The sequence below is a fragment of the Chiloscyllium plagiosum genome, chromosome 31, assembly GCF_004010195.1.
Source record: "Chiloscyllium plagiosum isolate BGI_BamShark_2017 chromosome 31, ASM401019v2, whole genome shotgun sequence".
In the NCBI taxonomy this organism is placed as follows: domain Eukaryota; kingdom Metazoa; phylum Chordata; class Chondrichthyes; order Orectolobiformes; family Hemiscylliidae; genus Chiloscyllium; species Chiloscyllium plagiosum.
In genome coordinates, this window is record NC_057740.1 from 44,742,738 (window position 1) to 44,758,422 (window position 15,685).

At 41.2% G+C, this 15,685-nt stretch overlaps 2 protein-coding genes across 2 annotated transcripts in view; both read left to right on the forward strand.

Annotated features, from left to right (window-relative positions):
• naglu (N-acetylglucosaminidase, alpha) overlaps positions 1 to 12,231 on the forward strand; it is a 47,188-nt gene extending 34,957 nt beyond the window's left edge. The window contains exon 6 of the mRNA XM_043721568.1: positions 9,310 to 12,231. Coding sequence (XP_043577503.1) covers positions 9,310 to 10,547 — 1,238 coding nt within the window. The 3' untranslated portion in view covers positions 10,548 to 12,231. The remainder of the gene's footprint in view (positions 1 to 9,309) is intronic.
• The window catches only part of coasy (CoA synthase), a 126,489-nt gene that overhangs the window by 5,046 nt on the left and 105,758 nt on the right, over positions 1 to 15,685 (forward strand). The window lies entirely within an intron of this gene.

The window sequence follows — 15,685 nt, forward strand, 5'->3', positions numbered from 1 at the left end:
TCCCTCTGCTCATCCACTCTACCAAGTATCCGTCCATTAGCCCCGTACCCCATCTTTTTGTTATTCTTCCCAAAGTGAATCACCTCACACTTAGCTACATTGAATTCCATTTGCCACCTTTCTGCCCAGCTCTGCAGCTTCTCTATGTCCTGCTGTAACCTGCCACATCCTTCCTCACTGTCAACAACTCCTCTGACTTTCGTATCATCCGCAAACTTGCTCACCCAACCTTCTAACCCCTCTTCCATGTCATTTATAAAAATGACAAACAGCAATGGTCCCAAAACAGATCCTTGCGGAACACCGCTAGTGACGGCACTCCATGAAGAAACTTTGCCATCAACTACTACCCTCTGTCTTCTTCCATCCAGCCAATTCCTAATCCAAACCTCCAACTCATCCTCAATGCCATATCTCCGTATTTTCTGCAGTAGCCTACCGTGGGGAACCTTATCAAACGCCTTACTAAAATCCATATATACCACATCTACCGCTTTGCCCTCATCAACCTCCTTCGTCACCTTTTCAAAGAATTCAATAAGGTTTGTGAGGCACGACCTTCCCTTCACAAAACCATGCTGACTATCCTTGATCACATTATTCCTATCTAGATGTGCATAAATCCTATCCCTTACAATTCTCTCTAAGACTTTGCCCACAACAGAAGTGAGACTCACCGGCCTATAGTTACTAGGGTTATCCCTACTCCCCTTTTTGAACAAGGGAACCACATTTGCTATCCTCCAGTCTTCTGGCACTACTCCTGTAGACAAAGAGGACATAAAAATCAAGGCCAATGGCTCTGCAATCTCCTCCCTTGCTTCCCAGAGAATCCTAGGATAAATGCCATCAGGCCCAGGGGACTTATCTATTTTCACCTTTTCCAGGATTTCCAACACCTCTTCTCTACATACCTCAAAGCCATCCATTCTACTTATTTGTGACTCAGTATTCACATCGACGACAATGCCCTGTTCCTGAGTAAATACTGAAGAAAAGTATTCATTCAGTGTCTCCCCAATCTCTTCCGCCTCCACACGCAATTTCCCACTACTATCCTTGACTGGACCTATTCCTACCCTAGTCATTCTTTTATTCCTATCTGCCTGACCCTGACAATTGACTGAATTTTGAAGTAGTAGTCTAAGGACTGCAATTGCCCCCTGAAACACAGCATACAGGTATCCTCCCTGATGTGTCAGAGTGTTTGAAAGTTGAACTCCAGCTTATCAAGTCTAAGCTGGAGATCTCAAGCAAGCAATATTTGCTACAGGTGTAGTTACTACATACCACATCAGCCCGTTGACCAACTCCCACATCATGCAAAGAACAGTACAGCTTGGAACAGGCCCTTTGGCTCACCAAGCCTGCTGCAACACACACCTTTCTAAGCTAAACCCTTTTACCCCTATGTAGTCCATATCCCTCTATCTGTCAAGATGCCTCTTAAATGTTGCAATTGTATTTGCACATACCGCCTCCTCTGGCAGCAGGATCCAGGCATTTACCACAGTGTTTTTTTTTTTAAAAATTGCCTTTCTGAACTCCTTTTTAACTTTCCCTATGTCCTCTAGTATTTGACATTTCTCTCCTGGGGAAAAAAAATAGTCAACTCTCCATTCTATTTGTGCCTCTCATAGTTTTGTCAACTTCTTTCAAGTCACCCCTCAGTTTCTGATGCTCAAATGAAAACAAATTGGGTTTGTCCAATCTCCTCATAGCTATTACTTTTCAAACCAGGCAACGTCCTGGTAAGCCTTTTCTGTACTCTCTCCAAAGCCTCCACATCCTCTAGTAATTGATCAGTTCTGGATATAATATTCCAAATGTGGCCTATCTAAAGTTCTACAAAGCTGCAACATGATTTGCCAATTACAGGCATCCCCCGTATGCACAGATGATACGTTCCAAGACGTACCTTAAATGCGCGAAACCACGAATAGTAGCGAACCCTATCATTTAAATGGGAAATTTACCTCCCCAGCAGCCCCCTGGAATTATTTCCGTAATGTTCCATTAATATTTTCAGGCAGCGGTAAACCGTGGTTAACTGAAATTGCAGAACATAGAACATTTATAGCGCAGTACAAGCCCTTTGGCCCTTGATGTTGCACCAACCTGTGAAACCAATCTGAAGCCCATTTGACCTACAGTATTCCATGATCATTCATCTGTTTATCCAATGACCATTTATATGCCCTTAAAGTTGGCAAATCTACTACTGTTGCAGGCAGGGTATTCCACACCCTTACTACTCTCTCAGTGAAGAACCTACCTCTGAAATCTGTCCTATATCTATCACCCCTCAGTTTAAAGATATATGTCCCCTCATGCTAGCCATCACCTGAGGAAAAAGGCTCTGACTGTCCACCCTATCTAATCCTCTGATCATCTTGTACGTCTCTATTAAGTCATCTCTCCACCTTCTTTTCTCCCACGAAAACAGCCTCCAGTCCCTCAGCCTTTCCTCATAAGACCTTCCCTCCATACCAGGCAACATCCTGGTAAATCTCCTCGATGCCCTTTCTAATGCTTCCACATCTTTCCTATAATGCGATGACCAGAACTGTATGCAACACTGCAAGTGCAGCTACACCAGAGTTTTGTCCAGCTTCAACATGACCTCATGGCTCCGAAATGCAATCCCTCTACCAATAAAAGCTAACACACCATATGCCTTCTTAACAACCCTATCAACCTGGGTGCAACTTTCAGGGATTTATGCACACGGACACTGAGATCTCTCTGCTCATTTGCAGTACCAAGAGTATTACCATTAGTCCAGTACTCTGTATTCCTGGTACTTCTTCCAAAGTGAATCACCTCGCACTTGTCCGCATTAAGCTCTATTTGCTACCTCTCAGCCCAGCTCTGGCGCTTATCTATGATCCTCTGTAACCTGCAACATCCTTCAGCATTATCCACAACTACACCGATCTTAGTGTCATCTGCAAATTTACTAACCCGTCCTTCTATGCCCTCATCTAGGTCATTTATAAAAATGACAAACAACAGTGGCCCCAAAACAGATCCTTGCTGATTACCAGTAGTAACTGAACCCCAGGATGAACATTTCCCATCCACCGAGGAGAAAGTGAGGTCTGCAGATGCTGGAGATCAGAGCTGAAAATGTGTTGCTGGAAAGGCGCAGCAGGTCAGGCAGCATCCAGGGAACAGGAGAATCGACGTTTCGGGCATAAGCCCTTCTTCCACCACCCTCTGTCTTCTTACAACTAGCTAATTTCTGATCCAAACTTCTAAATCACCCTTAATCCCATACCTCTGTATTTTGTGCAATAGCCTACCGTGAGGAACCTTATCAAACGCTTTACTGAAATCCATATTCAAACTTCAGCCGCTTTATCCTCATCCACCTGTTTGGTCACCTTCTCAAAGAACTCAATAAGGTTTGTGAGGCAAGACCTACCCTTCACAAAACCGTGTTGACTATCCCTAATCAACTTATCCCTCTCTAGATGATTATAAATTCTATCTCCTTATAACCTTTTCCAACACTTTATCCACAACCGAAGTAAGGCTCACTGGTCTATAATTACCAGGGGTTGTCTCTACTCCCCTTCTTGAACAAGGAGACAACATTTACTATTCTCCAGTCTTCTGGCACTATTCCTGTAAATAATGACAAAATAAAGATCAAAGCCCAAGGCTCTGCATTCTCCTCCCTAGCTTTCCAGAGAATCCTAGGATAAATCCTATCTGACCCAGGGGACTTATCTATTTTCACACTTTCTAGACTGCTAACAGCTCCTTCTTATGAACCTCAATCCCATCTAGTCTAGTAGCCTGTATCTCAATATTCTCCTCGACAACATTGTCTTTTTCCTGTGTGAATACTGATGAAAATTATTTATTTAGCACCTCTTCTAACTCCTCTGACTCCATGCACAACTTCCCACTAATGTACTTGACTGTCCCTAATCTTAGAAGAAAGTGAGGACCGCAGATGCTGGAGAGTGGGGTACTGGAGAAGCAGGAGAATCAACACCCCGGGCAAGAGCCTGATGAAGGGTCCTTGCCCAAAACATCGACATCCACATGGGCATTCCGCACTCTTACCACTCCGAGTAAAGAACTTGCCTCTGACATCTGTCTTAAATCTATCACCCCTCCATTTATAGTTATCCCCCCTTGTACAGGCTGACATCATCATCCTAGGAAAAAGACTTTCACTGTCTATCCTATCTGATCATCATCTTGTAAAAGCCTATTTGTATAACATGGCTTTGTGCGTGGAAAATCATGTCTCACTAATTTGAGTTTTTTGAGGAAGTAACAAAAAGGATTGATGAGGGTAGAGCAATGAATATGATCTATATGGACTTCAGTAAGGTGATTGGCAAGGTTCCTCGTAGTAGACTGATCAGCAAGGTTAAATCACATGGAAGAGGAGAAAGTGAGGTCTGCAGATGCTGGAGATCAAAGTTGAAACTTTATTGCTGGAACAGCACAGCAGGTCAGGCAGCATCCAGGGAACAGGAGATTCGACGTTTCGGGCACAGGCCCTTCTTCAGGAATGAGCAGAGAGTGTTCAGCAGGAGAAGATAAAAGGTAGGGAGGAGGGACTTGGAGGAGGGGCGTTGGAAATGTGATAGGTGGAAAGAGGTCAAGGTGAGGGTGATAGAAAGGAGTAGGATGGAGGCGGAGAGGTCAACAAGAAGACTGCAGGTCAGGAAGGCGACGTGGTCGACGGTGCCCTCCACCGCATCTCCTCCACTTCCAACTCCCCTCCTCCAAGTCCCTCCTCCCTACCTTTTATCTTCTCCTGCTGAACACTCTCTGCTCATTCCTGAAGAAGGGCCTGTGCCCGAAACGTCGAATCTCCTGTTCCCTGGATGCTGCCTGACCTGCTGTGCTGTTCCAGCAATAAAGTTTCAACTTTGATATCCAAATGAATCCAACAAGAACTGGACCAAGCATATGTGGTACTCATAATCTTCTTCATCCTAAGTATACGCATGATTTTACTACAACTGCTAAGTATTTCATCAGTAATATTTTCAGCAACATAACACAAAACATCGCAGATAAGAAAAACTGCAGCATATTAACATGCCAAATTTCCCCTAAAGTAAATGCATTAAAATTCCATCAAATTTGACAATATTGTTATGTATTTGGCTTTAAGGGGTTAACACGTAGGGGGTTCCATACAACAGCCAAGCAGGGTGAGATCAATAGTTGTGATGTTGAGAAGATATGCTCTTCTTCATTAGGGTAAATAAAACCACAGAAAGTAGACAAAATCAAACACAAAATATTGCTGAGGAAAGGAGTGAACAAAGACAGAAATCCTGGGAGCAGATGCGGCGGCGACGAAGGAATTGGGAGAATGGGATGGCGTTTTTACAGGGGTCAGGATGGGAGGCGGTGTAGTCCAGGTAGCTGTGGGAGTCGGTTGGTTTGTAGTAGAATCACATGGAATACAGGGAGAATCAGCAATTTGGATACAGACTGGCTCGAAGATAGAAGACAGAAGGTGGTGGTGAGGGTTGCTTTTCAGACTGGAGGCCTGTGACCAGTGATGGGCCACAAGGGTCAGTGTGCCAGAAAGATTGGTGCTGGGTCCACTGCTTTGCGTCACTTAGATAAATGATTTGGATGTAAACATAGGTATGGTTAGTAAGTTTGCAGATGATACCAAAATTGGGGTTGTCGTGGAGGCGAAGAAGGTTACCTCATACTACAACAGGATCTTGATCAGATGGGTCAGTGGTCTGAGGGTAGCAGATGGAGTTTAATTTAGATAAATGTGAGGTGTTACGTTTTGGAAAGGCAAATCAGGGCAGAACTTATACACTTAATGGTAAGATCCCGGGGAGTGATGCTGAACAAAGAGACCTTGGAGTGCAAGTTCACAGTTCCTTGAAAGTGGAGTCTCCAGTAGATAGGATAGTGAAGAAAGTGTTTAGTATGTTTTCCTTTATTAGTCAGAGCATTAATGATAGGAATTGGGAGGTCATGTTGTAGCTGTATAGGACATTGGTAAGGCCACTTTTGGAATATTGTGTGCAATTCTGGTCTCCCTCCTATAGGAAGGATGTTATGAAACTTGATAGGGTTTAGAAAAGATTTACAAGGATGTTGCCAGGGTTGGAGAGTTGAGCTATAGGGAAAAGCTGAATAGGCAGGGGCTGTTGTCCCTGGCACATCAGAAGCTGCGGAGTGACCTTATACAGGTTTATAAAATCCTTAAATGCATGGATAGGGTAAATAGGCATGGTCTCTTCCATGGATTGGGAAAGTCCAGAACTAGAGGGCATAGGTTTAGGGTGAGAAGGGAAAGATTTAAAACTGACCTAAGGGACAACCTTTTCACAATGAGGGTGATGCGTGTATGAAGTGGGCTGCCAGAGGAAGTAGTGGTGGCTGGTACAGTTACAACATTTAAAAGGCATCTGATGGGTATATGAGTGCGAAGGGTTTAGAGGGGTATGGGCCAAGTGCTGGCAAATGGGACTAGATTAATTTAGGATACCTGGTCGGCATGGACGAGTTGAACCAAAGAGTCTGTTTTCCATGATGTACATCTCTATGACACACTCTATTTGTCAGATCTTTCGTAAACATTGCTATTGTCAAATGTCCCCTATTAATTCTAACCTTGGGGAAAGACTCCAACTATCCATTCTATCCATGCCACTCATAATTTTATAAACTTTTATTAGGTTGCCCCTTGTCCTTTGTTCATGTGACAACCAAGTTTGTCCAATCTCTCCTTATAGCTAACATCCTCCCAATGAGGTAACTCCTTGGTAAACCTTTTCGATATCCTTTCCAAAGCCTCCACATCCTTCTGGTTGTGTGGTAATCAGAACTGTACAACATATTCCAAATGTGGCCTAACTAAAGTTTTCGATACAGCTGCAACATGACTTCCCCATTTTTATACTCCATGCCTTGACCAATGAAGGTAACATGCATATGCCTTCTTGACTACCTTTTCCTCTTGCGTTATCACTTTCAAGGAACTGTGGACCTGTATGCCCAGATCTCTGTGTATGTTGATACTATTAAGGGTTCTGCCATTTGCTATATATTTCCTTCTTGCATTTGGTCTCTCAAAATACAAACTTATTAAACAGGTCACGCACGCACACACACACACACAGTCCCAGCACTGATCCCTACAGAACACTGCTGGTCGTCCATCTGCAGACAAAGGGACCCTTCTACTCTCTGTCTTCTATAACTAAGCTAGTTCTGTCTCCATTTCACCAGTTCACTGTGGATCCCATGTGACTTCACCTTTTGTATCAGCCTGCCATGAAGGAACATATCAAAAGCTTTGCTAAAGTCCATATAGTCAATGTTCTAGCAGCCTGTCCTCATCAATCATCTTTGTCACTTCCTCAAAAAACTCAATTAGGTTTAAGAGACTCAACCTTCCCTGCAGAAAGCCATACTGCTGATCGTGAATACGTTCATATTTTTCCAAATGGTGAGTAAATCCTATCCCTAAGGATCTTCTCCAATGATTTCCCTAACACTGATGAAAGGCTCACCAGCATGTAATTTTCTGGATTATTGCCATTGCCCTTCTTAAAGGAACAATGTTAGCTATTCTGCAGTCATGTGGGATCTCTCCTATTACGAAGGAGGATACGAAAATTTTGTACAAGGCTTTGGCAATTTCCTCACCTGCCTCCCTCAGCATTCTGGGATGGATCCCTTCAGGTCCTGGGGACTTACCTACCTTAATATTTTTCAAAACATCCAATACCACTTTTTTGTGTTCACATGCAACATATCAACATCCCCCACCTCCCGAAATTCACATCTGTCATGTTCCTCTCCTTTGTGAATACTGATCCAAAGTATTCAGTAAGAACCTCACTCACTTCATCTGGCTCCATGCATAAATTTCCTCCTTTGTCCTTGAGTGGACCTACTTCATCCTAGGCTTCAATTTATCCTGTTAAAGGCCTTACAAACTATGAGCCAAAAAAGAGCAAAAGGCATCTTGGTAAAGACAGATGCAGTGTTAATTTAACACCTCAGCCATGCCTCTTATCTGTAAGTTGTAAATCCCTTTCTTTAGCCTCTAATCAGCCCTATGCCTACTTTTAACACCCTTTTACTATTTATGCACTTACAGAAAACTTGGGATTTACTTTCATGTTAGCTGTCAGTCTTTTTTTTGTTAATCTTTCTCTGCTTCTCATTTGCTTTGCCACCTCCCTGCTGAATCTTTGGTATTCAGCTTGGCTTGCAACTGTATTTAACACTTGATGCATATCATAAGCATTATTTTTCTTCTGGAACCTAATTTCTGTTCAAGTTGTCATCCAGGAAACTCCTGGATTTTTCTGTCCTATATTTCTCTTTTATGGGAGTATACCTTGACTGTCTCCTTTTTGAAGGTAGCCTAATGTTCATTTACTGTTTTGCCTGCCAACATTTGGTTTTAATCTATCTGGCCATGTTCTGTTCTTGCTCCATTGAAGTCCACTCTCTGTGAGTAGATTATTCTTATTCTGGATTGATCAATGTCATTTTCTACTGTCATCCTAATGATGACAATAAAGATCAAACCTTATGACATAATGATCAGTATCACTGGTGGTGGTTCTGAGTATTGTCTGGAAAGAATGTGGGCAGTGGAAGCATTCCTAGGATGTGGGAACTGAATGTTGTCTGGAAAGGATGCAGCAGATGAGAATCGTCAGGACTGCAGCAGGAAAACCGAGGAAAGCATTCTTAGGAGGAGAGGTGGGATGGTGAGCATTTTTTTGGGGGGAACTAGGGAGTGTCTGCTTAGGGCTTTTGACATACCTACTGCTGATCATTGTCCTATATCTGAGGTTAGCAATAGCAGAAAGCTGGAGTAAATGTATTCATAAGTATAGGGCATCAAGCTCACTGACATGAAGATCATTATTGTCAATGTTCATTGGTTGTCTGGGCATTGTAATTCTATCCATTAGAAGTTTGAACTTTCTAGGTAAATATTATACATGTATGTGAGTAGGAACTTCCTCCGGGTCACAAGTGGCAATGTATCAAAAAGCATTTACTGGTGCTTTATACCTAGAACATAAAGCATTATACATAGGAACAGAAGACTGCCATTCATTGAGATCATAGATACCTTTTGCGATATTATTTCATTTTAACTTTGTCATAGTAACAGAAAAAGATTTACTTCTGACCTCTTTAATTATTATAAGCAATAACCACGCTTGCATAAAAAATTATTTCACCACAGAAGATCAATGCTCCTTTAGAAATTGTCATTGTTAGTCAGCATTCTTAAACGTCATTGCTTGAATATACTTTATTTCCCCACAGTGGACCCTTTGGCAATTTGGCTCATGCAAGGTTGGCTATTTGTGAATGCACAATCATTTTGGCAGCCGACTCAAATCAAAGCTTTCTTACATGGAGTGCCATTGGGAAGGATGATTATTCTTGATTTATTTGCTGACAGTAATCCAGTATATACCTTCACTGAATCTTTCTATGGACAACCTTTTATATGGTGCATGTTGCATAATTTTGGTGGCAACATAGGAATGTATGGAACAATAGACACGATCAATAAAGGTCCTTTTGAAGCTCTGTCTTCTCCAAATTCTACCATGGTGGGCACAGGAATAACACCAGAAGGAATTGAACAGAATGATGTTGTGTATGAGCTAATGAATGAAATTGGCTGGTGCCAAAAACCTTTAAACCTCACAAAATGGGTTATGTCTTACGCACAAAGACGGTATGGAAAGAAAAATGATGATGCTATAGCTGCATGGTTGCTGCTATTTCAAAGTGTCTACAATAATACTTCGTATCGACGAGATCATAACCGAAGTCCGTTGGTTCACAGACCTTCTTTGAAACTGGATACTTCTTTATGGTATAATAAAAGTGATGTCTATGAAGCATGGAGACGAATGCAAGCAGCTGCTTCTGATCTGTTCTTTAGCGAGACTTTCAGATATGACCTTGTTGATGTGACAAGGCAATCTGTTCAGCTCTTAGTATCAGAATTTTATGAAGACCTCAAGAATGCATTCTTAAAACATTCCATTGTAGGGCTGCGTACCTCAGGAAATGTTCTCGTGAATAGTTTACTACCACAACTTGATAGTCTCTTGTCCAGCGACAGACACTTTATAGTCGGCCACTGGTTACAAACAGCTCAGTCCTTGGCAACAAATGAGGAAGAAGCAGAACTATACGAATTCAATGCCCGAAGTCAAATTACTCTTTGGGGACCAGGTGGGAATCTTTTGGACTATGCAAATAAGCAGTGGGGTGGCCTGGTTAATGATTATTATGCACTGCGTTGGGATCTCTTTGTATCAACACTTATTAAATGTCTTGAGAAGGGAATTCCCTTCAATCAAGCTCATTTCAATCAAATTGTCTTTCAAGTGGAGCAAGGATTTATCATCAACAAAGTAAAATATCCAGATAAACCTGTGGGAAATACCTATGAGATTGCAAAAGAATTGTTCCTAATGTATTATCCTCAGGCAATGAAAAGATTGATTAATCACAAATTCAGTCTTGATATGCACTCATTTTAAATTCTTTTAAATGATATATACCAGGTTACATACTGGTTCACTTTATTGAGTATGCACTTGAAAATTTTTTATAAAAATTCAAATTACTTATTTGGGGACTACGTGGGAATCATTTGGACTATGCAAATAAGCAGTGGGGTGATCTGGTTAATGATTATTACACACTGTGTTGCGATCTCTTTATATCAACACTTATTTAATGTCTTCAGAAGAGAAATGTTTATAAAAACTCAATTTGCTTTGTGCTAATATTTTCAACAATAAGAAATAAGATTTTAACCTATTTTTGTTAGTATTATCTGTCCAATGAATTCTGCATGGTTTAGCCTTTTGAAATCTTGAGACTTTTCAGTATTAATCATCTGTTTGTTGAAAATATTTTCAATCAACCAATTTTGTCAGATATATGGCCGAGGGCCCAATTACACTGAACAGCTGGCAATTGAACCCAAATTTTCAAGAACATTTCAGGCATGTTGCCTAAACTAAGATTTTCAAGAGTGCCCCTAAGTAAAAATGATCACAATTTTGATTTCATTTTAAAGGAGAGAAGAGGGAATTGAAGGTGAATATTTTAAACTCTAATAAGGACATTCATGAGGGTATGATGTTGGGAAATTAGGTCAAGGGATAAGTCAGTAGATATGCAGTGCCAACAATAAGGGAGATTTTAGAGCATTCTAAAATGATGCATTGTTGTGGTAAAGCAAAATTCTAAGGGAAGCACATACCATCCACAGCTAACCAAGAAAGTCAAAGATATATCCAGCTGAAAGCATATAATTCTGCAATGCTAAGAGTAAGGTTAGAAAATTGGATGGAATATTAAAAACAGCAAAGAATAACCAACATTAATAAGGAAAGGGAAATTAGAGTATAAAAACTCAAATAAAAAAACAAATAAAAGTTTCAATAGGTATTTAGAAACAAAATGGATAAATAAAGAATATTGGTCCTCTAGAGACTGTGTCTAGGGAATTAATAATATAGGGAAGTTGCAGATGAATTGAACAGATATTTTGCATCTGTCTTCACTGTACAGGATAAAATTAACATCCCAAAAATAATGGTGAAGTCTGAATCATTAAGGGATTTAAGAGAATCCTGTACTAGGATTCCTAAGGTTAACATGTAGGTTCATTTAGCAGTCAGGAAGGCTAATGTAACGTTAGCGTTAATTTCAAGAAGGACAGAATACAAGAGTAGGGATGTACTCCTGAGGCCGAATAAGAATCTGGTCATATTCCAATTGAAGTATTCTGAGTGGTTTTGAGCACCATCTCTAAGGAAGGATCTGCTGATCTTGGAGGGGGTGCAGAGGGGATCCAGAGGAGATTTACAAAAACGATTGCAGAGATAAAGAGCTTGTCGTATGAGTGATTGAGATTCTGGGTTTGTACTTGAAGTTTAGAATGATGAGGGTAGATTTCATTGAAACTTTCAGAATAGAGTGGACATAGAGAAGATGTTCCCACTAGCAAGAGAGACTAGGATCCAAGGATGCAGCCTAGGAGGCACAACCCTTTTGAAATGAGATGAGGAATTTCTTCAGCTAGAGAGTAGTTAATCTGTGTAACTCATTGCCACTCAAGGCTGTGGAGGTCAAGTCATTGAGTGTGATTAAGGCAGAGATAGGTTCTTGATTGGTGAGGGGATCAAAGGTTACAGGGAGAAGGCAAGAGAATGGGGCTGAGAGACATATAAGACCATAAGACATAGGAGTGGAAGTAAGGCCATTCAGCCCATCGAGCCCACTCTGCCATTCAATCATGGGTGATGGGCATTTCAACGCCTCTTACCCACACTGTCCCTGTATCCCTTAATTCCTTGCAAGATTAAGAATTTATCAATCTCTGCCTTGAAGACATTTAACGTCCTGGTCTCCACTGCCCTCCATGGCAATGAATTCCACAGGCCCACCACACTCTGGCTGAAGAAATGCATCCTCATTTCCGTTTTAAATTGACCCCCTCTAATTGTAAGGCTGTGCCCACGGGTCCTAGTATCCCCACCTGACGGAAACAAGTTCCCAACGTCCACCCTTTCTAAGCCATGCATTATTTTGTAAGGATTCTAAATGGGGCCTAACCAGAATTTTATAAAGTCTCAGTAACACATCGCTGCTTTTACATTCTAACCCCCTTGGCAACATTACATTTGCTTTCTTAACCATGGACTCAACCTGCAAGTCAACTTTTAGAGAATCCTGGACTAGCACTCACCGATTCCTTTGTACTTTGGCTTTATGAATTTTCTCACCGTTTAGAAAATAGTCTGTCCCTGTATTCTTTTTTCTAAAGTGCAAGACCTCTCATTTGCCAATTCTTGGACCACTCTCCTAAACTGTCTAAAATCTTTCTGCAGCCTCCCCACCTCCTCAGTACTACCTGCCTGTCCGCCTGACTTCGTATCATCAGTGAACTTCACCAGGATTCCCCCAGTCCCTTCAGCCAGATCATTAATATATAAAATGAACAGCTGCGGCCCCAACACTGAACACTGCGGGACACCACTTATCACTAGCTGCCATTCCGAAAAAGAACCTTTTATCTCAACTCTCTGCCTTCTGTCAGATAGCCAATCCTCAATCCATGCCAGTAGCTCACCTCGAACACTATGGGCCCTCACCTTACTCAGCAGCCTCCCATGAGGCACCTTATCAAAGGCCTTTTGGAAGTCTAGGTAGATAACATCCACTGGGTTTTCCTGGTCTAACCTACTTGTTACCTATTCAAAGAATTCTAATAGGTTTGTCAGGCAGGACTTCCCCTTGCTAAATCCATGCTGACTTGTTCTAATCCGACCCTGCACCTCCAAGAATTTAGAAATCTCATCCTTAACGATGGATTCTAGAATTTTACCTACAACCGAGGTTAGGCTAATCAACCTATAATTTTCCATCTTTTGTCTTGATTCTTCCTTGAACAAGGGGGTTACAACAGCGATTTTCCAATCATCTGGGACTTTCCCTGACTCCAGTAATTTTTGAAAGATTACAACCAACACCTCCATTATTTCTTCAGCCACCTCCCTCCGAAGTCTAGGATGTAGCCAATCGGGGCCAGGAAATTTATCAAGTATTAGACCTTTTAGCCTTTCTAGCACTTTCTCTTTTGTAATGGCTACCATACTCAACTCTGCTCCTTGACTCCCCTTAATTGTTGGAATATTACTCATGTCTTCCACTGTGAAGACTGACACAAAGTATTTATTAAGTTCTTCAGCTATTTCCTTATCTCCCATTACTAGCCTTCCTGCATGAATTTGGAGCTGCCCAGTTTCTACTTTTCCGTCTCGTTTGTTTCTTATTTATTGAAAGAAACTTTTACTGTCATTTTTAATATTACTGGCTAGGTTACCTTCATATTTGATCCTCTCCTTCCTTATTTCTCTTTCTTTTCCTCTGTTTGGTTTTGTAATCTTCCCAACCTTCTGATTTCCCAGTGCTCTTGGCCACTTTATAGGCTCTCTTTTTGTATGATACATTTTCTGACTTCCTTTGTCAGCCATGGCTGTCTAATTTCCGCCCCCCAGATAATCTATCTTCTTTTTGGGATGAACCTCTGTACTGTGTCCTCAATTACACCCAGAAACTCCTGCCATTGTTGCTCTACTTTCTTCCCCACTAGGCTCTGCTTCCAGTCAGTTTTCGTCAGTTCCTCTCTCATGCCCCTGTAATTACCTTTATTTAACTGTAATGCCATTATATCCGATTTTGCCTTGTCTCTCTTTCAAACTGCAGACTAAACTCTACCATATTATGATCACTGCCTCCTAAGTGTTTCCTTACTTTAAGATCCACCAGCAACATTATTCACCCAGACCATTTGCATATTGAAGTCTCCATGATCACCGTGACCTTGCCTTTCTGACATGGCCTATCTATTTCCTGGTACATCTTGCACCCCTAGTCCTGGCCACTGCCGGGAGGTCTGTTTTGCCTTTGTGGTTTCTCAACTCCACCCCCACACCCATATCATCTGACCTTACGTCAATCAGTGCTATAGATTTAATTTTATTCTAAACTAACAAGGCAACCCTGCCCCCTCTGCCCATCTCTCTGTCTTTTCAATGAGACGAATGACCTAATTCTGCTCCAATATTTGATGATGTTATGGAATCAAGATGAAAGGCAGAGAGGAACTTGAAACAATTTCCATGCTATGAAAACACTATCATTGAGGACTTCGTTTTAAAGAATTATGGAGAAATGAATCTACTTCAGGATTAGTTTTAAAATCACTGTAAGGCCCTTGGGTGATGATTTTTCTTTTTTAACAAGGCATGTTGAAAATTGTGACTTCAAATAATTACATGTCCTTCTTAGAACATCACTTACCTGAGTATTGTAGCTATCTTGTTTGAACATTGTGGCTTAGAATTGATTTTGTTCGGATTTTAACTGGGGCCAGCATGCTAACAAATTACTTGCTCAGCTGGTGTTCCCTATTGCTGAATGATCTTCGTGGTGATTTCAGTATAAAATGTGATTGTTCTTCTGGAGGACTGACCTGAAGAACTACTTATATTATTTCCTAAGCAAGCTATGTCTGCAAAACCCCAGAGTAATAATGCATGATTAGTAACTTGCCAATCGGTGCAAAATTGAAAGACTTTGAAATATTGTGTGCCTTGTCCTTTTTTGCCTTCAATTATAATCACCATTGGCCATGATGTTTTTCTCTTTAAAGTGAATCTCTGCAGAGAGATTATTTCTCTCCTTTTACCTGATGTGTTTGTGTACTTTGGGTTATTAAGAAGGGTAAACAATTGTGTTTTAATTTTTCATATTGTGTCAACCAACTCTGCATCTTCATTGAGTATTGTTTTATAATAAATTGATAATTTTGTGTATATTGAAGAAACCTGGTTGATCTTTTCATTATAAGTCTAATATGGATACAGCATACAATTGGCTATGTCAGGCCTTGGGTAATTGTTTTGTTTTGCGCTTAATCCATAGAGTAATGGAATTACAGGTATAGAGTCACAGAGATGTACAGCATGGAAACAGACCCTTCGGTCCAACCGGTCCATGCCAACCAGATACCCCAACCCAATCTAGTCCGACCTGCCAGCACCCGGCCCATATCCCTCCAAACCCTTACTATTCATATACCCATCCAAATGCCTCTTAA